Source organism: Staurois parvus, unplaced genomic scaffold, assembly GCF_062004578.1.
Source record: "Staurois parvus isolate SC_StPar_1 unplaced genomic scaffold, SC_StPar_1.0 ptg000154l, whole genome shotgun sequence".
In the NCBI taxonomy this organism is placed as follows: Eukaryota; Metazoa; Chordata; class Amphibia; order Anura; family Ranidae; genus Staurois; species Staurois parvus.
Window position 1 is genome coordinate 18,282,560 of NW_028317950.1, and position 24,503 is coordinate 18,307,062.

The window sequence follows — 24,503 nt, forward strand, 5'->3', positions numbered from 1 at the left end:
AGCAGATCTATTGTTGCTGGAGTGGATCTATTGTTACTGGAGCAGTATTTTGTTGCAGGAAGTTTATTGTTGCTGGGGGGGGGGGTGTCATATTGCTTGGGGGTCTATTGTTTCTGGGTGGGTCTATTGTCAATGGGGGATATAATGTTGCTGCAGGGGGGTCTATTGTTGCAGGAAGAACTATTGTTGCTAAGGGGGGTTGCTGACTGCCAGGGATCTATTTTATTGCTTTTCTTATTATTAACAAATTCGATACAAGCACCACCAAATGATACTTGATTCTATAGTCTCTAAAAGGGGTGGCACTGGAAGATGAGTAGGGGATGGAATAAAGGCACGGTGCTCAGAGGTGGGTAGGGGGCAGAGACAGGGGGTGACTCAGAAAGAGGGAGTACCTGCATCTATTTTCTTTGAAAAAAAGCCCTGGATAAGATAGATATAGATGAATAGATAGATAGATAGATAGATAGATAGATAGATAGATAGATAGATAGATGGGAGAGAGGGAGGAGGAGAGTCTGATCACAGTGCTCATGCACATGGATGGTCCTCTGGAGCTCCATTGGCTCAGATGCATCATATCCTGCACACAATACAGCTCCTGGCTGCTCTGTTTAAACTTCCTTGCCCACAAATCCCCCTCACAGGCACTGCACAGGCTACACAGACTGGAGTGTGGACAGGCACAGGGGGAGACGGGCAGGGGAAGGCAGAGCAGATCAAGCTTCTCCCCTCTCATATGGAGGAGAGGAGAAATGTGCTGGCTGGGCTGCTGGGCACTGTGGGAATGTAAGAGACACGATGGGGCCTCTGGGGGGGGCACAGAAGAAATCTGGGGGGCTCAGCTCACCCAGCACCCTCCTAGATTAGGGGTGTATTTACTACAAGGCAAACAAGGCATTTGCCTAGGGCGGCACTTTTCAGGGGGGGCAGCACATCCCCACAGAAGAAAGGATAGAAGAAGGGTCACATACGGCATGGCGTCCAGGTAAGATCAGAGAGAGGCTGCGGGCTGCTTGGTGGTGTATGGAGAGTCCGACTCTCGTTCCCAAGGATGTCTGGAGCTGTTAAGGTGTCTCTCTCTCTTTCGTTGGGAGGGGGGGATGTGTTAGTGGAAGCACCCTCAGTTGGGGGGGGCAGGAGTGTTGTTGGTCAATGTCAGGCACATTCAATTTTTGTGTTGCCTAGAGCAGCACAAAACCTAAATACACCACTACCCTAGATACAGCCCTGGACAGGAAGTGAATGAAAATCTCCCCAATGAGACACAAATGGCAAAGAACAACCTAACAGGGGTTATAACCCTCCCTCGCTCTATTCAAAATGACATAAAAGGTTTGCCTTTAGTTTCACTTTAGGAGAGAAGATCGGTGCCACAGATGGTAGGACAAGAGAGTATTCAATCTTCTCTTTGCAGGCTGTCCTTTAAGGAACTGCTTAGTGACATGGTCAATTTAAAACATTTCTGAAGCAGAGATGCAAAGTGATAGTGGGTAGGGTATCTTATCGACTGCAGGACAGCTTAGACCTTGTTCCTCTTATATTTTGAAACCAGTGAGGACCACAAAGACCAATGAAAGGGGCCACAAATGGTATTAAAACCACCATCTGGACATGTCTGGTGTAGACAGCGAACGACTTACTTGTCTCGCACCGCTTGGATGGCCTCAGCAGCGCTCTCATAGTTGTGTTTCTCCATGTGCCTGTACATGGTGCTCAACTCCACCTGTCTCCTGAAGTAGATGTCCACGGAGCTCTGCTTGACTGTGGCGTAAATAAACTTGTCGCTGGGATTTCGCAGCTGTGGACACAAGAAAATGGTTAGTAAGTCAGAAGTATAACAATACAATGCAAGCGTATGCTGAAACCGCATCACCTACCCTCAGCTCAAGGGAAACCAAGATTTACATGTTAGAGGAATTTCTGGTCTCCAGTGATAACACTGAGGCATCAGGCAACCATCTCTTACTGTGAGACAATATTTGCTTTGTGTCTTATGCTAGTATTTGTCTTATGCTATCTTGTGTCTATTACGTCATGGGAAGCCATGTAACAATCCAGTTACTCCTATCAGTGATATATTTATTGCTCTCTACACCCTGCAGAGAACGCCATCTCAGAAAGCAATCCCTCTCCAAATATTGAAACAGCCTATGTTTCCACGTGTTGATATGCTGTCCATGGCAGTTATAAAATTCATTACTCATTAGCATGCCATGTGTTTAAGGCTCCATGCACACGGGGCGGTTTAATAAGACTGGTAACGTTAGCTGTGTAAAGTCACGTTAAAATCGTGAGTTTTTCAGCGTTTTTGCTTTAGCGTTTAGATGCGTATTTTAGAGGGTTTTTTTTGCCCAAAAAAAAAATTTTTTGGGGGGTAAAAAAAAACTCCAAAAACACTGGTTTGCGACATTTTACAGCGTTTGAGCGTTTTTACAGCTAAAAAAACTCCTCTAGAAACCCACTAGTACTGGGGTTTTTTTCCAGCCAAGAAACACCCCTGCCAAAAAATGTTGATTACAGTCTATGTGTGTATGGACACATAGGATAACATGCTGGGGGGTTTACTGGCTGCAGAAAATAACGTCAAAAATCAAAAACAGCCGCTGTTAAAACGTCCAGTTTGCATGTGGACTAAAATAAATGTGGTCACTCCCTCATCATATCACGGCTCGATTACTGCAACTCCTTCCTTACTGGCCTGCCTCGCTACTGGCTATCCCCACTTCACTCGATCCTGAATACGGCTGCCAGACTCATTCACCTTTCCAGCCGCTCCGTTTCCGCCACCCCCCTCTGCCAATCCCTCCACTGGCTTCCGATTGCGCAACGGATCAAATTCAAAATCCTAACACTGACGTACAAAGCTGTCCACCATACTGCCCCGTACTACATCACTGACCTAATATCCAAGTACCACCCAGCACGCACACTCCGCTCCTCACAAGACCTCCTTCTCTCTAGTTTTCTGGTCTCCTCCTCCCATGCCCGCCTCCAGGACTTCTCCAGGGTGTCACCCATCCTCTGGAACTCCCTGCCCCAACCCATCAGATTATCACCTACTCTCCTCTCCTTTAGGCGCACCCTGAAAACCCACCTCTTCAGGGAAGCCTACCCCACCACCTGCTAACTTGCCGACCTCCTCCACTCTTCCTACCACTCCATCCCCCACAGCTATCTCCTCCTGTGCCACCATCCCCTCCCTCCTGGATTGTAAACTCGAAAGAGCAGGGCCCTCGATCCCCTCATGTTTTGCATTGTATTGTATTGTTATTGTTCTGTCCCCCATTGTAATGTACAGCGCTGAGCGAACTATTGGACTGTATAATAATAATAATAATAATAATAAATCAATTCTGAATCACGTGTTTTATATTCAGTCAGATTTACCATTTGTAATTCTCTTCTGATATCCCGAGTCTGCAGTTGTGTTTAATGCAATACAAACTGAAAAATAGAATCACAACCTGATTTATAACCATTTTTCACTTAAATGCCAATTGGGTTGTTTGTTTTTCTCATGCTCTATAGAGAGCTCAGTAGAGATTAACCTCTTGCCACCCATATAACGCATATGTGCGGTGGCAAGGAGGATGGGCTTTGCTACTCACATGCCACATACTGTATATGTGTCCATTGGCATTAGAATTTTTTGTGCTGAGAGTATGCTCACAGCTCTCAGTCCGTACTAATGATCTGGTCCTGCCAGATCCTGATCATGTGACCATAGGGGCAGCCGATCACAGTGGTCACATGATTGGTTGATCCTTCCTTACCCCTGGGCATACAGATCCTGTTAAAGGGACATCAGGAAGGAGTAAAAGTAAGCCTGTGACTTCAAATCTATCTATTTGGGCAAGATGGTGTTCCTGAACTTGTGGATCAAGGTGGAGAAATCTGACTGTTGGTGAATGAATGTGATGGGAAATCAGAACTTCACTCAAAATGTGAAGTCCCACTGTTTTGATGACTCATCCCGGCCTGTAACTGAGATATAGGTTTTTTAGAGGGGAGGAGCGAGTACCGATTTTTTATCACTACCTGCTACCTCTCCGGAAATCCTTGCCTAGACGAGGATGGATTCCCTTGCCTCATCCTCTTCTGCAGCCTTCTGACACACATTACATATCCCAGAAGGCTGCAGGATCTTTCACAAAGCACTACCCAAGCTCCTGCATGTGCAGTGGGAAGGCAGCTTTGACTCCTCAGGAAGCCACAGCCAGCTCCTGTATCCAGGATGGTGGCCTGCAGCAGAAGTAGAATTTACATGCGGGAAGACAGTGCTGGACCCCAGGCACTGGTACCTGACTTTTAAAATTCAGTGGCTACAGTATTTGCAGATGCTAACCTTAAATAAAAAAATATAAAATCAAGCTGAAGTTCCTCTAAAGCAGTGGTTCTCAACCTGTGGGTCACGACCCCTTTGGGGGTCGAACCACCCTTTCACAGGGGTCGCCTAAGACCATCGGACAACACATATTTCCAATGTGTAAAGAGCAGCTACTGTGTAGAAAGCAGCAGTATTGGAGGTAAAACGATTATTTTATGGTTGGGGGTCACCACAACATGAGGAACTGTATTAAGGGGTCGCGGCATTAGGAAGGTTGAGAACCACTGCTCTAAAGTATTATCATAAGTGCTGTCTCTTTGCTGTGACTGATTGAATCTATTTTCCTGTCTTCTGTCTCAGGTAAGTTTCATGTCTCACCTTCACACAGAGTTGTCACTCCCACAACCTGGAAACAAACAGCTTGGTTGCACTTGGTAGCATGGTTTTCACATGATAGCTCATTTGCAGTAGTCATTAAAGTGATTATGGGGTATCCCAGTCATGTTTAATCTGAAGTACCCTTCCCTGATATATAAACTACTAGAACTCCCATTCATTATTTTGGACAAGTTCCAGATTCAATCTAAATGTAATACATACTGTACATACTGTTTTAAATGGAAAGTGTAACAAAGTCTAAATGAATATATATATACAGTGAAGGAAATAAGTCTTTGATCCCCTGCAGATTTTGAATGTTTGCCCACTCACAAAGAAATGATCTAGTTTGGTAGCCCAGTCCAGCCTTGTGACATCCTTGGGCAGCTCTTTGGTCTTTGCCATGGTGGAGAGTTTGGAGTCTGATTGTTTGATTGCTCCTGTGGACAGGTGTCTTTTTTACAGGTAACAAAATGAGATTAGCAGCACTCCTTTTAAGAGACTGCTTCTAATCTCAGCTTGTTACCTGTATGAAAGACACCTGGTAGCCAGAAATCCTGCTGAATGATAGGGGATCAAATACTTATTTCCCGCAAATCAGTGCATAATTTGTTAGATATGTATTTCTTGTTGAATTTTTTTTTGCTAGTCTATCTCTCCGTGTTACAATACACCTACCATTCGATTTTTAGACTGATCATTTCTTCGTGAGTGGGCAAACATTCAAAATCAGCAGGGGATCAAATACTTATTTCCTTCACTATATATATATATATATATATATATATATATATATATATATATATACACACACAGTGGGCCTCCTATATATTTCAAATACTCCACTCCCCTTGACTCCTTCCCTCACTCCAGTGCCAAACAATGAGGTCTCAGTCTACCTGTTTAATTTTCAAAATTTATTTTACATTCTAAAAATTGCAGCAGGAGTGACAATCTATATTGGGAAAAACCCAGGCAAAAGCTCCATTAGTAAATTTTATTCTATAGAGTATCTAAAAGATATAATGACTTAGAGGGGTTATTCAATACATCCCTGTCCATCTAACACTGAAATGTCAGGTTTCTGTGGAGTCACATTTTAAGAAAATTCTGGCGTCTTCATACTAACCCTGGGGTCATTGATTCCTGTTATCCTCTCCTCAGGCCTGTCCAACACCAGGAAGGCAGCCAGGTTGGCAGTATAGGAAGCTACAATGATCATAGCAAATCCAGCCCAAACCATGCCCAGGATCCTAGCAGAAAAACTCCTTGGTGCTCCTGTAAAAGGAGAAGCAATGAAAAGTTAAGACTATGCAAAATAAGTTTTATTTACGTATGCTACATTTGCTCACAGACGATCAGGGGCCCTTTGGTCCCTCCTGAAACAGGTCGCTCCTAAACAGGAACACCCCCCCTCTTCATCCATGTAACAAGGATCACACTGGCAACTGCCTGTTCATAGTTACATAGTCTGGCTGAAAAAAGACAAAAGTCCATTCAGTTCAACCATTAAAAATAAAATTATAATCCTATACCCACAGTTGATCCAGAGGAAGGCAACCCCCCTCCCCCCCAGCAAAACACGATATAATTTGCTCCTACAGGGAAACAAATTCCTTCCCGATCCCTTGAGAGGCAATTGGATATTCCCTAGATCAAGGCATGAAGTGCTGCATCATGGCAGGAGAATTTAGGGGGGGTGGTGGACAATGGGAACGTACGTGAACCTGATGTTCTGCTGTGTATAAATAAAGCTAATATTGTCCTAACAAAACCTCTAAACCATGACTATTAACCTAATATAAAGCTTTACCAATGCCCTAACACTTAGCCAACCCTTATGCTCGCCTCTTCCTGCATTGGGAGCTGTGCCAGATCCTCACCCTTGTGCTGACAGATCAACACTTAACGGGCAGCACCAAGAAGTAATTATCTGTCTTCCCTGCACTTGCAATCTTATCAGAAGTATCATCAATTACAATAACCCTCTAAACTTTTACATGTTTAAGTTAGTAATAGCATTTTTGGGTGTAAACAAAGTTTCAATATGGGATTACAATACATGTAGGTGTTATTTATTTTATGAAAGTAGGGCACTGAAGATTAAAAGCATATATAGGCATTGCCAACATTAATTACAGCGCTGCTAGGTGTATTATTAAATCTGTGGCCTGCCATACGCCTTGGGAAATAAGCAATCACCTTGACAGAAATGATTGTCTACTATATTGCCTTAGATATTAAGGAGATTAAGGTAACACTCTAATATACACATGGGTAGAGATGCTTAGTTTGTAATAAAACTGGATTTCATTACTGAAGTGGCTATACAAATGATCTGAGATAAGTCGATTAGCAATGGACTTTTCATGCACATGCTCCTAAAAGCAAATCTGTTCCCAAAACAAAAATTTTACAAATGGACCCTGTAGTAGAAGCATACTAAATTCAGGAGCCACTGTCCATGCCTTAAATCTTCACTATCTTGCAAAGTTGCAGTCACCAGCATTTTTATTGCAACTAACACTCCAGAGTGTTATTGATGCGTGTGTATTATTTCACATGCTGTGAATATAGTGTGGCTGGAGGGGTGAAGGCATTCAAGACCTTGCATGCTGGAAATTCTTCAATTGGCCATAGCCCTATGAGAGAGTGAAGATCCAAGGAATGGGCAGCAGGGTATGTACTATGCATTAGTACTATGCTTTTGCAGGGTCCTTTCTACTAACATTTGTTTTGGCAACAGGGTTTCTTTAAAGGAAATAGTCACACAAAACAGATGTTTCAAATCTGCATGGTCATGGGCACTTAAAATTAAATGTTGACTTCTAATACCCTTTGTGGTTTCAGTGGCAAGCTATCCTCACCAGAATTCCCAGTTTTGCCCAACTGCTTTCCATTACCAAGCCCAACCATGGATTAACCTTTTTCTAATTAAACTTCTACAATGTAGAAACAAATAATCAGGAAATCCAGCAGTGATAGAGTGATTTGTTATGGTCTTGTATGTATGTGTGTGTGTGTGGGGGGGTGTGGATAAAAAGACTGGGAAGATTCATTTGATGGAAGCAAGGAATCTAGAGTGTCAGGATGCCAAATTCACACACACACATACAATACAAGACCATAACAAATGTGTCACTCTATCACTGCTGGATTTCCTGATTATTTATTTCTACATTGTAGAAATTTAATTAGATAAAGGTTAATCCATGGTTGGGCTTGGTCATGGAAAGCAATTGGGCAGAACTGGGAATTCTGGTGAGGATCTGGTGAGGTGGGACTATAACACTTTAGGGTTTGTACGTAAACCTATATTGTATTACCACTGGTTGCCCTTTTTAGTGAAAGCAACTAGAAGGTTGATCTCTATCTCTCTTAGTAGAGGTACATATACAGTCAGGTCCATAAATATTGGGACATCGACACAATTCTAACATTTTTGGCTCTATACACCACCACAATGGATTTGAAATGAAACGAACAAGATGTGCTTTAACTGCAGACTGTCAGATTTAATTTGAGGGTATTTACATACAAATCAGGTGAACGGTGTAGGAATTACAACAGTTTGCATATGTGCCTCCCACTTGTTAACAGACCAAAAGTAATGGGACAGAATAATAATCATAAATCAAACTTTCACTTTTTAATACTTGGTTGCAAATCCTTTGCAGTCAATTACAGCCTGACGTCTGGAATGCATAGACATCACCAGACGTTGGGTTTCATCCCTGGTGATGCTCTGCCAGGCCTCTACTGCAACTGTCTTCAGTTCCTGCTTGTTCTTGGGGCATTTTCCCTTCAGTTTTGTCTTCAGCAAGTGAAATTCATGCTCAATCGGATTCAGGTCAGGTGATTGACTTGGCCATTGCATAACATTCCACTTCTTTCTCTTAAAAAACTCTTTGGTTGCTTTTACAGTATGCTTTGGGTCATTGTCCATCTGCACTGTGAAGCGGCGTCCAATGAGTTGTGAAGCATTTGGCTGAATATGAGCAGATAATATTGCCCGAAACACTTCAGAATTCATCCTGCTGCTTTTGTCAGCAGTCACATCATCAATAAATACAAGAGAACCAGTTCCATTGGCAGCCATTCATGCCCACGCCATGACACTACCACCACCACGCTTCACTGATGAGGTGGTATGCTTAGGATCATGAAGAGTTCCTTTCCTTCTCCATACTCTTCTCTTCCCATCACTCTGGTACAAGTTGATCTTGGTCTCATCTGTCCATAGGATGTTGTTCCAGAACTGTGAAGGCTTTTTTAGATGTCGTTTGGCAAACTCTAATCTGGCCTTCCTGTTTTTGAGGCTCACCAATGGTTTACATCTTGTGGTGAATCCTCTGTATTCACTCTAGTGAAGTCTTCTCTTGATTGTTGACTTTGACACACATACACCTACCTCCTGGAGAGTGTTCTTGATCTGACCAACTGTTGTGAAGGGTGTTTTCTTCACCAGGGAAAGAATTCTTCGGTCATCCACCACAGTTGTTTTCCGTGGTCTTCCGGGTCTTTTGGTGTTGCTGAGCTCACCGGTGCGTTCCTTCTTTTTAAGAATGTTCCAAACAGTTGTTTTGGCCACGCCTAATGTTTTTGCTATCTCTCTGATGGGTTTGTTTTGTTTTTTCAGCCTAATGATGGCTTGCTTCACTGATAGTGACAGCTCTTTGAAACTCATCTTGAGAGTTGACAGCAACAGATTCCAAATGCAAATAGCACACTTGAAATGAACTCTGGACCTTTTATCTGCTCATTGTAATTGGGATAATGAGGGAATAACACACACCTGGCCATGGAACAGCTGAGAAGCCAATTGTCCCATTACTTTTGGTCCCTTATCAAGTGGGAGGCACATATGCAAACTGTTGTAATTCCTACACCGTTCACCTGATTTGTATGTAAATACCCTCAAATTAAAGCTGACAGTCTGCAGTTAAAGCACATCTTGTTCGTTTCATTTCAAATCCATTGTGGTGATGTATAGAGCCAAAAATGTTAGAATTGTGTCGATGTCCCAATATTTATGGACCTGACTGTATATACCATCACATTACTAGGCACTTCTGACCACTAGAAGTAGGTGGCTCTGGGCCTACAGCAACAGATTTCAACTTACTGAACTTTATAATCATGAGTGTGAACTCATACTGAAGCTCCGTTTTCACAGCTTATTGACAAAGTAGTTGTTCAGCGGTCCAGATCAGGTTTGGATCAGGATCATGTCAGGTTTGCATCAGAATCTGGTCAGGTTTGCATCAGGATCAGAAGAGAAAATTGGCCTGAAATTGTGTTCACAAACTCATGACGTGCGATTCAGAAGAGGTTCCCATAGACATCCATGAGCCTGTAATCTGCACCTGAACCAGACCGCACTGGTTCTAAGGCTGAACAAAAGCTCTACATTGAATTGTCCTCATAAGAGTTTCAGTTCCATATGTTTGCCAAGGCATATCAATGTTTTGCAGCCACCTTGCAGTGCTTTAAATGGTACCTCCAGTATGACATGCCTTGGTATGTGACTTTTTATTTCTGTGTCAGAGTGGGCCCTGTCTAGTTAAAAAAAAAAACATTTTCATACATGATCTAAATTAACAAGCTATGGACTGTAGAGGAAGCATAGGTCTTACCTTCTCCAATACCAGAGTTCAGAAGGACACCCCAGGAGAACCACATGGCGGAAGAGAGCGTCAGCGCATCCTCCTCTTCTTCCTCTGTGTTCACTTTAAACCGGCCAAAAGGACTGCAAATACATGTTATATATAATAAAGCATGGCACAAAATCTTATCTAGAATAGCTGAATCATGGATCATTGTATCGTTTTAGATCTTATGCAGTGATCATTTTAGATCTTATGTATTAAAGACGAAAAATGTCTCACATTGCTCAAAGCAGCCAATCAGACATTTCCTCTTGGGATTCGAGTGCAGCACAGGAGCATTTTTTTTAAGTCAGTTTTATTAATACTACCTGTACCATACTGAAAAGAACCTGTTCTACCTTTAGACACTTCTCTGCTTTTTTTAAATGTTCCTACAGAAGCCAAGATAATATACCGTACTGAATGTATTCTTATATTCTTACTGCAATCAAATTACATAAATTAACATTAATTAGGAAAATACAGTAGAGCTTGCACAGACTGGTATAGAGTGCAGCTAAGGATGATACGCAGTCCTCCAGCTCTTTAAAAATTCCAGCATGTGCTGTTTAATTGATCTAACATGCACCTGTGTTTTGCCCAGACAGTCCTATCGTGAAGCATACACATGGTTGAAGTCTCTTTCCCTGCCCCAGTGTGACAGAGTTGGGTGCCTGAACAGCCAATCACTAAGCACTAGCACTATTTTGGAGGAAAAAGGCATGTGTCAATGCTCACCATTCCTGGTATGTAAATTTGATTTCAAGGGTGAATGGAGCAGTGGAGAGTGAAGGGTAGGTAAGTGCAAGCAACTGCTTTGCCATGCATGCACAAAGTTCTGCTTGCTTTGCCAGAGCCCAGAGTGTCATGGTGTAAAAGGTCACCTAAACTCTGCTGCCTTGTAAACTGCCTCAACTCACACACTGCACACTCAGAAGTTGGGAGACGGCATGTGTGGTATGGCAGTGGAGAGACCAGCAACTGTCAGTTGATCTCTAACCCTCCCACTGACCCAGCAGTGGCAGTTGGCTCTTCTGGCGGCAGGAGAAAGAAACATTTCAGAGAGATGTCTAAAGCTATCTTGTGTCTGGGGAACAGTTGCAACTGGACAAGGTCCTCAAACCATTCCAGTTGATCTTCCCCTTTTGGGATCAGCTGCATGTGCTGTAGATGAGATGATAGTTCAGATTAGGCTCAAAATAGCCATATCAAGCTATTTCATGTCCAACTCCAGCTTTACTGTGTATATATAGCTAGTCTTTGCTTGAACCATATAACTTTTACTGCATGTATAGTAAAGCTGTGTCCTTCTGTGCTAGTTTTTCTCTGAAATTCACAATCCTTTACAAATGTATTGCACTTTATAAAGGTTAATAAGAAAGGATAACTATTGGTGGAATTATTTAGGGTTTCATTCTGATAACTGAATTACATTTGTTTAAGTTTCTTAATAAATAAATGTATAAGACCCAATATATTTGGACTGTTGCTGATTTGGTGTATTTATGTATGTATGTATGTATGTATGTATGTATGAATTATCTGATATGAGTGTCAGCTTATAAACTGACCTGAACCTGTCCAGTAGATACAACATTACCGCCACCACATGGACAGAGAGACCCACCAAGAGCCATAGGGTGCTTTGGAATGGTTGCATGAATGAGTCCAAGGTGCTTCTAGGTATTTCCTATCAGCAAGGAGACAAAAGAATAGACAATACAGGAACACTATATAAACAACTACTATGCCACGGATCAAGGTTCCAGTGACAGAGCTGCATTTTTATAAGCTGAAAAAGGCTGGACACTCCTGATATACAAAGATAAAATATTTTTGCAAATGTTAAAGTGTGTGTCAATCTATTTTTCAAACTTTTGGATATGGTGGGGAAAGATTAAAACTATTACTGGTTAGAAAGATACACCCTCAGTTTCTATCCTGCTGACAACAGTTTCACCAGACGGAAATTGGGGGAAAATCTGAATAGCCTTCCCCTATTCTACTAAAAAAAATATTTCTTCCTGTGTTGTTATTGGAGATTTTCTGTCTGGTAGAACATTGTCAGTAGGGCAGGAACTGAGGGGACCCTCTTTACCAGAGCCCAGGGCAGCAGTAAAAACAGATATCCCCAACAATAAAAAGAGAGGTTCTCAGTCTTCCCCACTATAACCAAGGCTTTGACTGGCATCCCACTTGAATCCATCAATTAAGAACATGGCATGCACTGTATCATGGATGCACAATTCCCCCCACAAACCTTTTTCACAAGGATGGTGAGCCCCTGATATTTAAAGGGCTTGGAGAATTCAATATATTGAGCTCTTTCATTGTTGATGGTCAGAGGTGCAACGATCATGTCCGCTTGTCCGCTCAACAGCTCACCCATCATTCCATTCCATTCCTTCTTATTGCTGTTATTGACCTGCAATGACAGAATGGGAAGAGTTAAGGGAGGAGGTTTGGTCCTTCTGTATCCTACACTTTTATCAGCTTAGGATAAGATGATTAAATGAGCAAGTTTGCAACGCCACTAACATCAGCAGAACCCGCTGCAAAGAGACACAGAAAGTTTATAAAGTATTATCCTGGATTAAAGCACCGGCAGCTGTCTGTAATCTGACAAGTGGATAAAAAAATCTTCTTCCACAAGCTTGCATGGATCAGTTATGTAAAAGCAAGCCTTAGCATATTTCCCAGGAGCTTGTATTGCAAAATGCACCTGTGTGTATATATATATATATATATATATATATATATATATAGTGGGGCGGAAAAGTATTTAGTCAGCCACCAATTGTGCAAGTTCTCCCACTTAAAAAGATGAGAGAGGCCTGTAATTGGCATCATAGATAGACCTCAACTATGAGACACAAAATGAGAAAAAAAATCCAGACAATCACATTGGCTGATTTGGAAAGAATTTATTTGCAAATTATGGTGGAAAATAAGTATTTGGTCAATATCAAAAGTTCATCCCAATACTTTGTTCTATATCCTTTGTTGGCAATGACAGAGGTCAATCTTTTCCTGTAAGTCTTCACAAGGTTGGCACACACTGTTGCTGGTATGTTGGCCCATTCCTCCATGCAGATCTCCTCTAGAGCAGTGATGTTTTGGGGCTGTCGCTGGGCAACACGGACTTTCAACTCCCACCAAAGGTTTTCTATGGGGTTGAGATCTGGAGACTGGCTAGGCCACTGTATATATATATATATATATATATATACTGTATATATATATATATATATATATACATACACATTCTCTAAGTGGGTATGTCCACTATTCTTCACTTTTAAGGTTCATTCACATGGAGGCACCCACCCCTACATCTGTGCAGAGGGCCGCATTTATGTGGCCAAAGAGTGACTGGTGTTCTGTGGAGCCAAAGGCAGGCAGCCTGTAATAATCAATGACAGGCTGACAGATGCAGCAGTTGTACAGATCTCCCTGCGCATCTGAGAGTGTATATCTGTACAGAGAAGGATGAACAGCTCTTGATGCAAATAGACTGCATCCAGAGTTTTGCATCTGTTCCTGTGCAGATATACACACTGGGATGTGCAAGAAGATTTATACAGCCATAAGTAAGTAATTGATTTTTGCAGGCTGGCTGTCCTTTGAACAGGGGTCTATGAGTCTTTATGAATAAGGTCCTAAATCTGAACTCCAGGTAAACAAATAAATGCATTTATGTGCACTGTTTTACCTGCCAAAGAGTGTATCATTGTGCAGCTAAAGAAAACATTTCCCCCTAGCCAGCTGATTGGACAAGAAGGAGCAATAGCACACTGATGTGTTCATCTCCTCTCTCCTCCCTCAGCATGTGTGTACTGCTATAGAGATCAGCTGGCGTCTTGTGTTGTTACTCCCTCTCCCAACCAGAGTGCTGCTTTATAGGGGATCACAGGAAACTACCAATACATATTCAGATTCATATGCCTCTAGCATTTAAAGCTGAACTCCAGGCAAAAAAATTTTATTTAAATATATTGCTCCAAAACCACAAATGATGTAAATCCACTTTATGTGCACCAAATATTTTCACAAATCCAGATATTACATTGTAAAAGTAGCAGTGACATTATCACTGAGCTGTACATAGCCTGTGTAGAGAGCAGAGTTGTGGGAAGGACACAGCAGGCCACACCCACTACAGGCTGCCTGCAGAAAACTACAGGAGGGGGTGGAGACAAGACCAGTCACCCTGCACAAGGAGAGAGGGCAGCAGTGACCAGTCTTTATTACAAGAAGCTCTTTCGCAGAGTTATATTTTCACACTGGATTAGATTAGGAAGAAATGGATGGACTTTTGTCTTTTTTCAGCCAGACTAACTATGTAACTATGAAATGCACAAATCACACCAGGATTCAACAAGAACACACATGATCCTTGTATTCAGACAATATTTATTTAGTATGGAGTTCAACTTTAAAAATAGTCTTTTCATGGAATTAATACAAAATTACAAGAAAAAAAATAAAACAAATAGTTCCACCTAACAAAAAAAACAAGACTTTATTGCGCAGGTTACAAAGAGTTACAAGCAAACAGAAGGCATATTTTTCTTCAAGGCAATGGTAAATTTTGTGCTGAGATTAGTAGCAACCATGCACTCAATATTGGAAGGGGGTATGTAATTCACCTACCCGCTCCTGTGTACCAAACTTCCCATCAGCCACCAGGTGGAATTCATAGTTGAAATTCATTTCTTTGGCAAGTTTCAGCAGCAGGTCAATGCAGAAGCCATAACAACACTGGGGGATGGTGGGGCGACCTAGTAGAGACAGAGGGAGATGGAAAATTCTTCAACTGCAAATGAGATGATGGGAATGGGAGATCGATGGTGTAGGATGGAACCAGGATCATTCCTCCATCTGAAATATGAGGACCTGTAGTTTATGTAGAGCTCAACAGAGAAGCTATGCATTTATGGTAATATTTTGAACAGAACGTTTCTCATGTAAAATATTTTATCCTTCAGTGACGTTTGATGCAAGACATGAAATTAAAAAATTAAAAAATATACTTTGTTACCAAAAATATTCCTTTAGAGATATCTCATTCCCAAGAAGCCATTGGCTGACGCTTGTCTGAGATTATGGCCCATCCAGCCCCCATTATAAATCTCCATGTCTTCAGCCGGTGCAGTGTATGCATTTAAAAAGATAATTAAACCTTCCAAAAATACATCTTTTTTTGTAGTTCATGTATTTTTTTCTTTTAATTTGCTTTTCTACCTTTTAAAATCTTTGTACTATGCCTAGCTTAGCAGCTCCCTTATTATACTACCTCATTGTGGACCATGTCACAGCTGTAGCTGAAATCATTTTCAATGGCTTCCACAGCTAATCACAGGCTAGAGCTTTGTTACATGTAACGGCACAGACGCGCTGTGCCTCTACATATCAGCACACGGCCCGCAGCAGGAGCCTTCTATGGTGACAATGATGATCCTATATAGAGATTTTCAGGGAACATTGCTACTCTAGGAAGTAGCAGGTAGGGTTATTAAAATGCAACTTTGTAGAAAAAAAAAAGAAATAAACTGAAATTAGTGAATAGTAAGCCACCATGTATTATTTTTTTATTTTTTTAGTTTGCATACACTTTAATGCCAGGCAGAAAGGGAGCAGATAGGTTAATCAGAGTTTTAAAATGAGCCTTCTAAAGTGTTTACATATTCTGAATTAGCAGTGAAAACAATTTACAGCAACCTGGCACTCATCTCTGTAGCTATATGCATTGAGAAGTTCATCCTTAAAGTTCACAATAGAGACACTGAACTCTCAGCTATTTATGTGGACAGCAGAATCTTGACAGCCTACCAGCTCTCTAATGTAAATACACAGGAAGTATTTCTAAGGTGTTAGAAACCAGACTTTAAAGCCTTGTTTGAGGATTTTTGAGAATCCCTTTACATGGCTTTGCTAGGAAGGATAAGGGAGGTTAGATAGTCGGCTGATGTGGAATAGACTCAGCTGAGTCAGCCCCTCCACATTAATGAAAAGAGATAGCTCTAAAACCCATTTATCTAAGTCACAAGTGTCAAACATAAGGCCTTCAGGCCACCAGGCCACTTTATGGGGCCCTTGCACCCAGGGCTTTTTTTCAGCCATGACAACTTTCCTCTTGGTGGCTCTCACAGATCCCTGCCTACCCAGCACTCATGGTGGGGAGAAATGAAATGCAGGTGCAGTGTAGGATGGGGCATTACATGAAAAGCTGCACTGTGATCCCTATCTGTGCCTGGGTGCACAAATGCTGACCAATAATCTCCCTGCAAGTGAGAGAGAGGTGGAGCTGCCTACACTGCCAGGAGGCACTAGAGCCAGGGCCAAGTAGGTGAGATGCAGAGCAGCTTTTGGAGGGGGAGGCAGTGGTCAGAGCCGGGAGGGGTGAGATGTTGACAGCCTATGAAAGAAAGCTGAATCCTGCACACTGTGCATAGCACACCTCTAAACCCTGCACTCTGTATGTAGCACACTCCTCAACCCTGCACTCTGTACACAGCGCACCCCTGTACTCTGCGCTCTGTGCATAGGGCACCCCTGAAACTACACTCTATACATAGCACACATCTGAACCTTCACTCTGTACTTTATGCATCCCTGAACTCCACACATAATGCCCTCCTGGTATTTATTGCCCCTTTAAGATCCCCCCACTGTTGTGCAATTTGGCTACACCCACTGTTCAATGCAGTTCTAAGAAAAAAAAAACCCTGAATAAATTTATATAGTCTTACAGATACAACCAGCCCTTTGAAGGCAACCATAACTAGTGATGCGGCCTGCCATGAAATTGAGTTTGACATTGTTGATCTAAGTGAATGTATCAGCACCTGTGATTCAACTTTTATCTCAATGTTTGCAGGGAAATGTTGAAGTTGAACTGTAATTGTTGCAGGATTTAAATTGTGTTTACATTTCTGACTATTCTTAAAGTTAGAATTTACAGGAGACAAGCCATGTGCATTTAAAGTGCAACACCAGCTAAATCTTTTTAATTTATTATTAGATGTTTTTGGATAGACTGAGGAAGGTTAGAATCAGGGTTAGAGCTATAACTATCTCACCCCATTTATCTGCTCTAGGGCTCAGCACTCTTTCAGAAAGTGACCATGGTGTCTAGGTACTATGCACTCCATGGGATTGTGTGGTAATTGCAAAAAGTCAGGACCTGTGAAGGGTGAGACTAGAGCAGGGGTGGGCAAACTTTTTGACTTGAGGGCCACAATGGGTTCATATATTGGACCCGGGGGCCGGACCAAGAGTAGATGAATGATGTGTATGTGTCATCCATAGTAAGTATAGTAATATTCCCCCATAGTAAGCATAGTAATTAATCCCCCATATAGTAATTCATCCCCCATAGTAATTCATCCCCCATAGTAATTAATCCCCCATATAGTAATTCATCCCCCATAGTAATTCATCCCCCATAGTAATTCATCCCCCATATAGTAATTCATCCCCCATAGTAATTCATCCCCCATAGTAATTCATCCCCCATATAGTAATTCATCCCCCATAGTAATTCATCCCCCATAGTAATTCATCCCCCATATAGTAATTCATCCCCCCTATAGTAATTCATCCCCCCTATAGTAATTCATTCCCCATATTAGTTCATCCCCATATTAAGTCCCCAAGTCCCCCCTGTGTCAATTCACTTACCTTTGCTCCGCGTGTTCCTCTCGCCGTGTTCCCGCGCCGTTCCAGTCTTCAGGGCGGACTGTGAGAGGGGCCTAGCTCCCCTCACGTTCGTCACGCTGCCCTGCCTACACACATCCTGACAGCCATCCTGACAGTATCACGCTCCGCGGGCCGGATTAAAAGGTCCGCCGGGCCGTATACTGCCCGCGGGCCGTAGTTTGCCCATTGCTGGACTAGACCATGTACCTTCATTCAGAGGTCCCTTGAACATGCATATGTGCAGAGACTGAAGGGAGATGCAAGACCACGTTCCCTACAAGGAGTAGAGTAAATACTGTGCCAGTTTCATCTGTCTTCACTGACAGCTTGGTCCCACCTATTCATAGGCTATGGATTAAATGGCCTATCTGGGAGAAGTAGCATGGGAGCTGGGCATCTTCTACTCTTTTAGTTAGTTATGCAGAGAAAATCCCCACTGAGGAGCCCCTACACCAGTTGCTGCTGTACTAGTTCTTCCATTTTCTTTCTGCAAAGAAAGAGATCCTCTGCTCTTCATGGAGTTGTAATTCTTGCTGTGCCATAGCAGCCAGGAGCTGGTGCTGGATTTTCTAGTGGGTAACCTAAGATTATCACATTTTGTCAAAGTAAGGTTCTTCTAATTTTGCTAAAGTAGCTATGTTTGAGAATTTCAGGTAGGTTGATACAATAAATTTGCTGAGTACGTCTAAAAGAGAGATCACCGAGAGGGAAGTTAATGAAAGCTGGGGCCCCATCAAAATTTTGCAATTGGGCTACACGAGTTGTAGACATGCTCCTCGCCTGTTAGAACATTTTAATTTTACTGCCATTAATATTTCCCATGGGAAGATTTTCCCTCACTTCTTATGTGGTCAGTAGAACAGGAAGTGAATATAAATCTTCCCAAAAAGGACAGAGCAATAAAAGTTGGACAGAGATTGCAAACCTTCTGAACTCTGTCCAAAACTGAAAAATATATAATATTGGCTGGAGCTCCACTTTAATAGAAAATATGGATAGTGTTTATATCATGCACAGCCTCTGAGTAGCTGAAAAATACAGTTCTCTACTTACCTGGGATGGTCTCATTTGGCCCTGAGCATCGAACCTTTTTGATAAGCTCACCAGTTATACCAAATTCCTCTTTACAGGAACCATCTGGTAATGCTGCTTTGACATAAACAAACGGCTCTTGGTGAATAGTCACTATCTGTGGATGGAATAGAAGATGACAATACATTAAAGAGCAAAGATCAGAGTGCAAGAACCCACAATTCAGGCTTATAGTACTTTCTGCATAAGATTCTTTCTTCCAGAAAGCTTCTTTGTGTTACATCTCAGGCATGGCTGAAAAGGCACTGAAGGAAGCCTACAAGATAAAGAAATTCTGGGGGAACAAACTATAAAGGCCAATAAATTTAAGGTTGAAACCTCTTTTACTGCAGCAGAAAATTTGTTCAGAGCCCAACATTTGCCAAAACTTGACTTTCCGCTTTTCATTTACTGTCTGTGTCCCAGTTTGGCAGATTTTCTTGTCCATTTGTCAGCTATCAGACAGAAAGGGAAGCAAAAAAAATTCTGTCGACTTTCCTGCTATTAATGGGTGTTAGAATCTCCCCACTTTCTGTCTATTTTAATTGTATCAGAAAGAACAGGAAGTAAGAGGAAGCTTCCCCTCTTCTTACCTATTTAATAGGTGTCAGACAGAATCTCCCTGAATTCTATCTGACTGTTTTTTGACAGAATAGGAACTGAGGGGAAATTCCCCTACAAGGATACAGACAGACATAAAAGCACATTTTCTTGTATGAGGAGGAACATTTAGATCTGCAAAGCAGATCTGGAAATTTGGAAAGCACCAAAATGCTTTCCTCCTTGCACACCCTGTCCCTACCCTTTAGCAAAGAGCTGACTGCTGGCCACTGGAAAACTTGCGTAAGGAGAATCACTCCCCCTACAGTGCTTATGACCTGACTGAGAACAGCTACTGCTTTAAGAGATCAAGTGCTCCTTACCTTTCTTCTACTTTATAGATTTTATTTCTGGCTATGTCACCATTGGGGAGATTTCCCCTCTCTTCCAAGTGACAGGATTCAGAAAGGTAAGGAGGAGAAATCTACTCTAAGGCGGGCATAGACAGCATTTAAAACCTAACAAGGGTCTCAACATTTGCCCACTTTAGGCAAAACTAAAAAAAATTAAGAATTGACTGAATTTCATTGTTGGAGTATTGACAACAAAATAAAGGCAATTTCTAAACTATTTAAACCTACACATTTTATAGAGAATAGCATAGCAAGTTCTGACACCATAGATGTAAAAGACACAAACTATAGTAAAGTTTATACCTTTAGATTGGTCGACATTTTGTACCCTTCAGGTTTTTCTGTTTCACCTCCCGGCCAAATAATCTTTCTGTCATTCTGTAAAATCTGCAAGATAAAAGAGCAATCAAAATAAAGGACTAATAACAGAAGATAAAGCTTTGTTTTCCTGACATAGTGTAAGTTTCATCTGTAGTGCTACCAGGGGCGGACTGACTGTTCGGGAACTCGGGCACTGCCCGAGGGCCCGGGGTCAGTAGGGGGCCCCTTGAGATGCCTCTGGTACATTTCATAGGCTTTTTTGGGTGTAGTTTGAGTGTGGGCGAGGACACAGGGGCCCCATGATCCCCTATTGCCCGGGGGCCCCATGAATTGTCAGTCCACCCCTGAGTGCTACCCCTGAAGGAGCTGCTGGTTGTATTATGTTCTTCTGTCCTTGAGAGGATTCCTGTTCAGCACAATATTGATGCAGCAGCTGCCCAGGCCACACACATGTTGTACAGCATGCTTGTTTCATGGCTGCACAAGACCTCCTCCCACCATCTGTCTCTGTCCTCCCTCTCTTTTCGAGACCCAAGATACACCACCTTCCTGGAAGTCCCTCCAACCAATACCAATTATTATTATTATACAGTATTTATAAAGCGCCAACAGTTTGCTCAGCGCTTTACATTACAATGGGGGACAATACATGAGACAGCACAATAACAATGCCATGCGATACAAGAGGGGTTCAAGGGCCCTGCTTCTTGGAGTTTACAATCTAGGAGGGAGGGGATAGTGGTACGGGAGGAAAAGCTGTGGGGGATGGAGTGGTAGGAAGAGTGGAGGAGATCGACAGTTAGCAGAGGGTGGGGTAGGCTTCCCTGAAGAGGTGGGTTTTTAGGGTGCGCCTAAAGGAGAAGAGAGCGGGTGATAGTCTGATGGATTGGGGTAGGGAGTTCCAGAGGATGGGTGATGCCCTGGAGAAGTCCTGGAGGCGGGCATGGGAGGAGGAGATCAGGGAACTAGAGATAAGGAGGTCTTGTGAAGAGCGGAGAGTGCGTTTTGAGTGGTATTTGGATATTAGGTCAGTGATGTAGTTTGGGGCAGAATTATGGACAGCTTTGTTCGTCAGTGTTAGCAGTTTGAATTTGATCCGTTGTGCAATCGGAAGCCAGTGGATGGATTGGCAGAGGGGGTGGTGGAAACGGAGCAGTTGATAAGGTGGATGAGTAAGGATCGACTGAAGTGGGGATAGCCTGTTGTGAGGCAGGACAGTGAGGAGGGAGTTGCAGTAATCGAGTCGTGATATGATGAGGGAGTGGATGAGCTGCTTAGTAGTTTCTGGGGTTAGGAATGGGCGTATTTTGGCGATGTTGCGGAGGTGGAGTCTGCATGAGTTTGTTAGCGATTGGACTTGGAGCTGGAAGGATAGATTGGAGTCTAATATGACACCAAGTACTCTGGCTTGCGGGGTGGGCTTGATGGTGGCATGGCTGGACGTGATGGAGAAGTCAGTGGGGGGGGGGTGCGTGGGCTGGGGGGAAGACTAGGAGCTCGGTTTTGGAGAGGTTCAGTTTAAGAAAGTGGAGCAACATCCAATCTGATATGTCGTTCAGTAGGCTGGTGATTCGGGCGGAGACTGAAGGGGTGAGGCTAGGGGTTGAGAGATAGATTTGCGTGTCGTCGGCATAGAGGTGGTAGTTGAAGCTGTGAGAGTGTATCAGTTGGCCAAGGGAGGAGGTGTAGATGGAGAAGAGAAGGGGCCCGAGGACAGAGCCTTGAGGGACCCCAACAGAGAGGGGGAGTGGGGGGAGGTGGTAATGTTATAGGTAACGCTGATGGAGCGTTGTAATAGGTAGGATGAGAGCCAGGAGAGAGCGGAGTCTCTGAGGCCAAGGGAGTGTAGTTTCTTGAGGAGGAGGGGGTGGTTGACTGTGTCAAACGCCGTGGAGAGGTCGAGGAGTAAGAGCACTGAGTAGTGGCCATTAGCTTTGGCGGTTAGCAGGTCGTTTGTGAGTTTGAGTAGGACGGTTTCAGTGGAGTGTAGGGGATGGCAGCCAGACTGTAGGGGGTCGAGGAGGTTGTTGTCGTTGAGGTGGGAGCTTAGGCGAGTATAGACTAAGCGCTCAAGGAGTTTGGATGTAAATGGCAGCAGGGAGATGGGTCTAAGTTTGTTCGGGTCAGTGGGGTCCAGGGAGGGCTTTTTAAGTATGGGAGTGATGTGTGCGTGCTTCAGAGGGGAGGGGAATGTGCCAGAAGAGAGGGAGAGATTAAAGATGTGGGTGAGGGAGCGTGGGATGGAGGAGGAGGGAGATCGTAGGAGTTGTGAGGCGACAAGGTCGAGGGGGCAGGTGGTGAGGCGGGCTTCAGAGAAGACCTTGGTGACCTCCTCAGTGGTGGTGGGGTCGAAGGAGTGGAGTGTTGAGGGGGCTATTGTGTGAGGGATGTTCAGTGGGGTTAGATGGATGTTAGATGGGGTGGAGGTCTGAACAGTGGTGAGGCCAAGGGGGAGGGGTGTTGAGGGGGTTGCTGTGTGAGAAGAGGTAGGTGGGGTAGAGCTCTGAGCAGCAGCGATGTCCCTGCGAATAGTGTCAATCTTATTTTTGAAGTGATTGACAATCTCAAGGGCGGTGAGTGAGGTACTGGGTGGAGGTGGGGGCAGAGAGTGTAGAGAGTTGAAAGTGGAGAAGAGCCGGCGAGGATTGGAGGAGAGGGTATTGAACTCCAACAAATCAGTTCTGGCCCCAGACTCTTTCCATTTTGTTCTACATGGCTTCCTCTTCTCATAGTATTCTAATCCACACAGAGTACTTCAAGATCTCCTCTTTCTTCTGATAAATATTTTCAAACTAGAACAAGATGTTGGAGGCCTTTTCTGTCCTTTTTCTGTCTGTGAAGAGATTCACACTGCCTAACTACTTTAATTAGTTTTACTCCTCCCTCCTTTAAAAAATTGGATATTTAACTTTTTTCCCTCTTCTGCGGGACTCGGGTCCACTCTTCCAACTTTTCTTGCCAAGCAGGAATCCTTCTGTAAATGCTGCTTGACTCGTACTCACAGGGTTTCTAGTTGGCATTCCTAGCTAGAGTAAATGAGCTACAATGTTGCTGGTCAGCCATAGGTTAGCCTCCTGGACACAGGCCAGAATGCCTCTCCTCCACAACAACATGGTGAAAGTGCCGATTGTGGTTTGTTCCACTTGTTTTTCCAGAACAAACACTTGGTTGGCAGGTGCCAATTCCAGCATTGCCTGATTAAATTGTCCTTCCTCCCAGGAGGCCCCAGTAATGTTTATGATTACATACAACCCCAGTTTTCCATTGTTCCTGACACTACTTGGTAACGACAACACGGACCATGTTGATTCCCCTCCAAACACAGCCAACTGGCCAGAGGCTTGCTGAAAGGTATAGGCCCTTTTGCTCATCTGGAGCCTGTTAATGCAACAGCACAACTTGAGAACAGAGTATTCCTGGATACAACGAAACACATACGCACACAATACTTATGCAGCAGCTGCCTGGGCCACACACACACTCAGTAGAGCGCACGTGTTCCAAAGCTGCATGTCACTTCCTCCACCAATGAGTCTCTGTCCTCCCTCTAGACCCAGGCTGCATCCCCTTGCTGGAAGTCCCTCCAGTCAAAAGCAATCTGAGTAGCATTAGTCACCACACTCCACTGCCTATGTTGGGGAAACTTTCCAGGTCAGCACTGTCCACCAATGCAAGAAGGAAAATCAAACTTGTAACGAAGAAATATTCTGTAAGTAAATTTAAGGACCAGGCTACACATATTTTAAATGTTTTATTAAGCAGATCACTTATTTTGTAAAAATCATCAGATTTTAACAATGTAGCAGCACTGGTTTGATGTTTACACCTACAGAGATTTCTGGATAACACTATAGAGGTAATAATTGTCATTGCTGGAGGAATCTGTCTTCTTTCAATCATGTATTGTAATAATACAAGCTCATTGCTATGTTTACAAAAGCAAGAAATTAGGGGGAAAAGAGCAGCCATGATGGTTTAGCAGCTTTATCCTCCTGAATAGGTGACAGTGGTGGAAAGCTATGAAAACACGGTTGGACCCGTGATTTGTATAGACAAGTGGCAATTAAAAGGAACCTGTCAACAGTGAGCTTAATATGAAAC

General features: G+C 43.1%; 1 protein-coding gene across 9 annotated transcripts in view; it reads right to left on the reverse strand.

Moving 5' to 3' along the window:
* Positions 1-24,503, reverse strand: part of GRIN1 (glutamate ionotropic receptor NMDA type subunit 1) — a 127,597-nt gene that overhangs the window by 36,555 nt on the left and 66,539 nt on the right. For all 9 annotated transcript variants that reach the window (XR_016312414.1, XM_089675141.1, XM_089675138.1 and 6 more), the window contains 8 exons: positions 20,385-20,468; positions 19,111-19,246; positions 15,010-15,137; positions 12,617-12,781; positions 11,928-12,046; positions 10,345-10,457; positions 5,838-5,986; positions 1,644-1,801 (listed from right to left, as the gene is read on the reverse strand). Coding sequence is in view for 8 of the 9 variants with exons in the window: in XM_089675141.1 (XP_089531267.1) it covers positions 1,644-1,801; positions 5,838-5,986; positions 10,345-10,457; positions 11,928-12,046; positions 12,617-12,781; positions 15,010-15,137; positions 19,111-19,246; positions 20,385-20,468 (1,052 nt within the window). In the remaining variant the exon portion in view is untranslated. The remainder of the gene's footprint in view (positions 1-1,643; positions 1,802-5,837; positions 5,987-10,344; positions 10,458-11,927; positions 12,047-12,616; positions 12,782-15,009; positions 15,138-19,110; positions 19,247-20,384; positions 20,469-24,503) is intronic.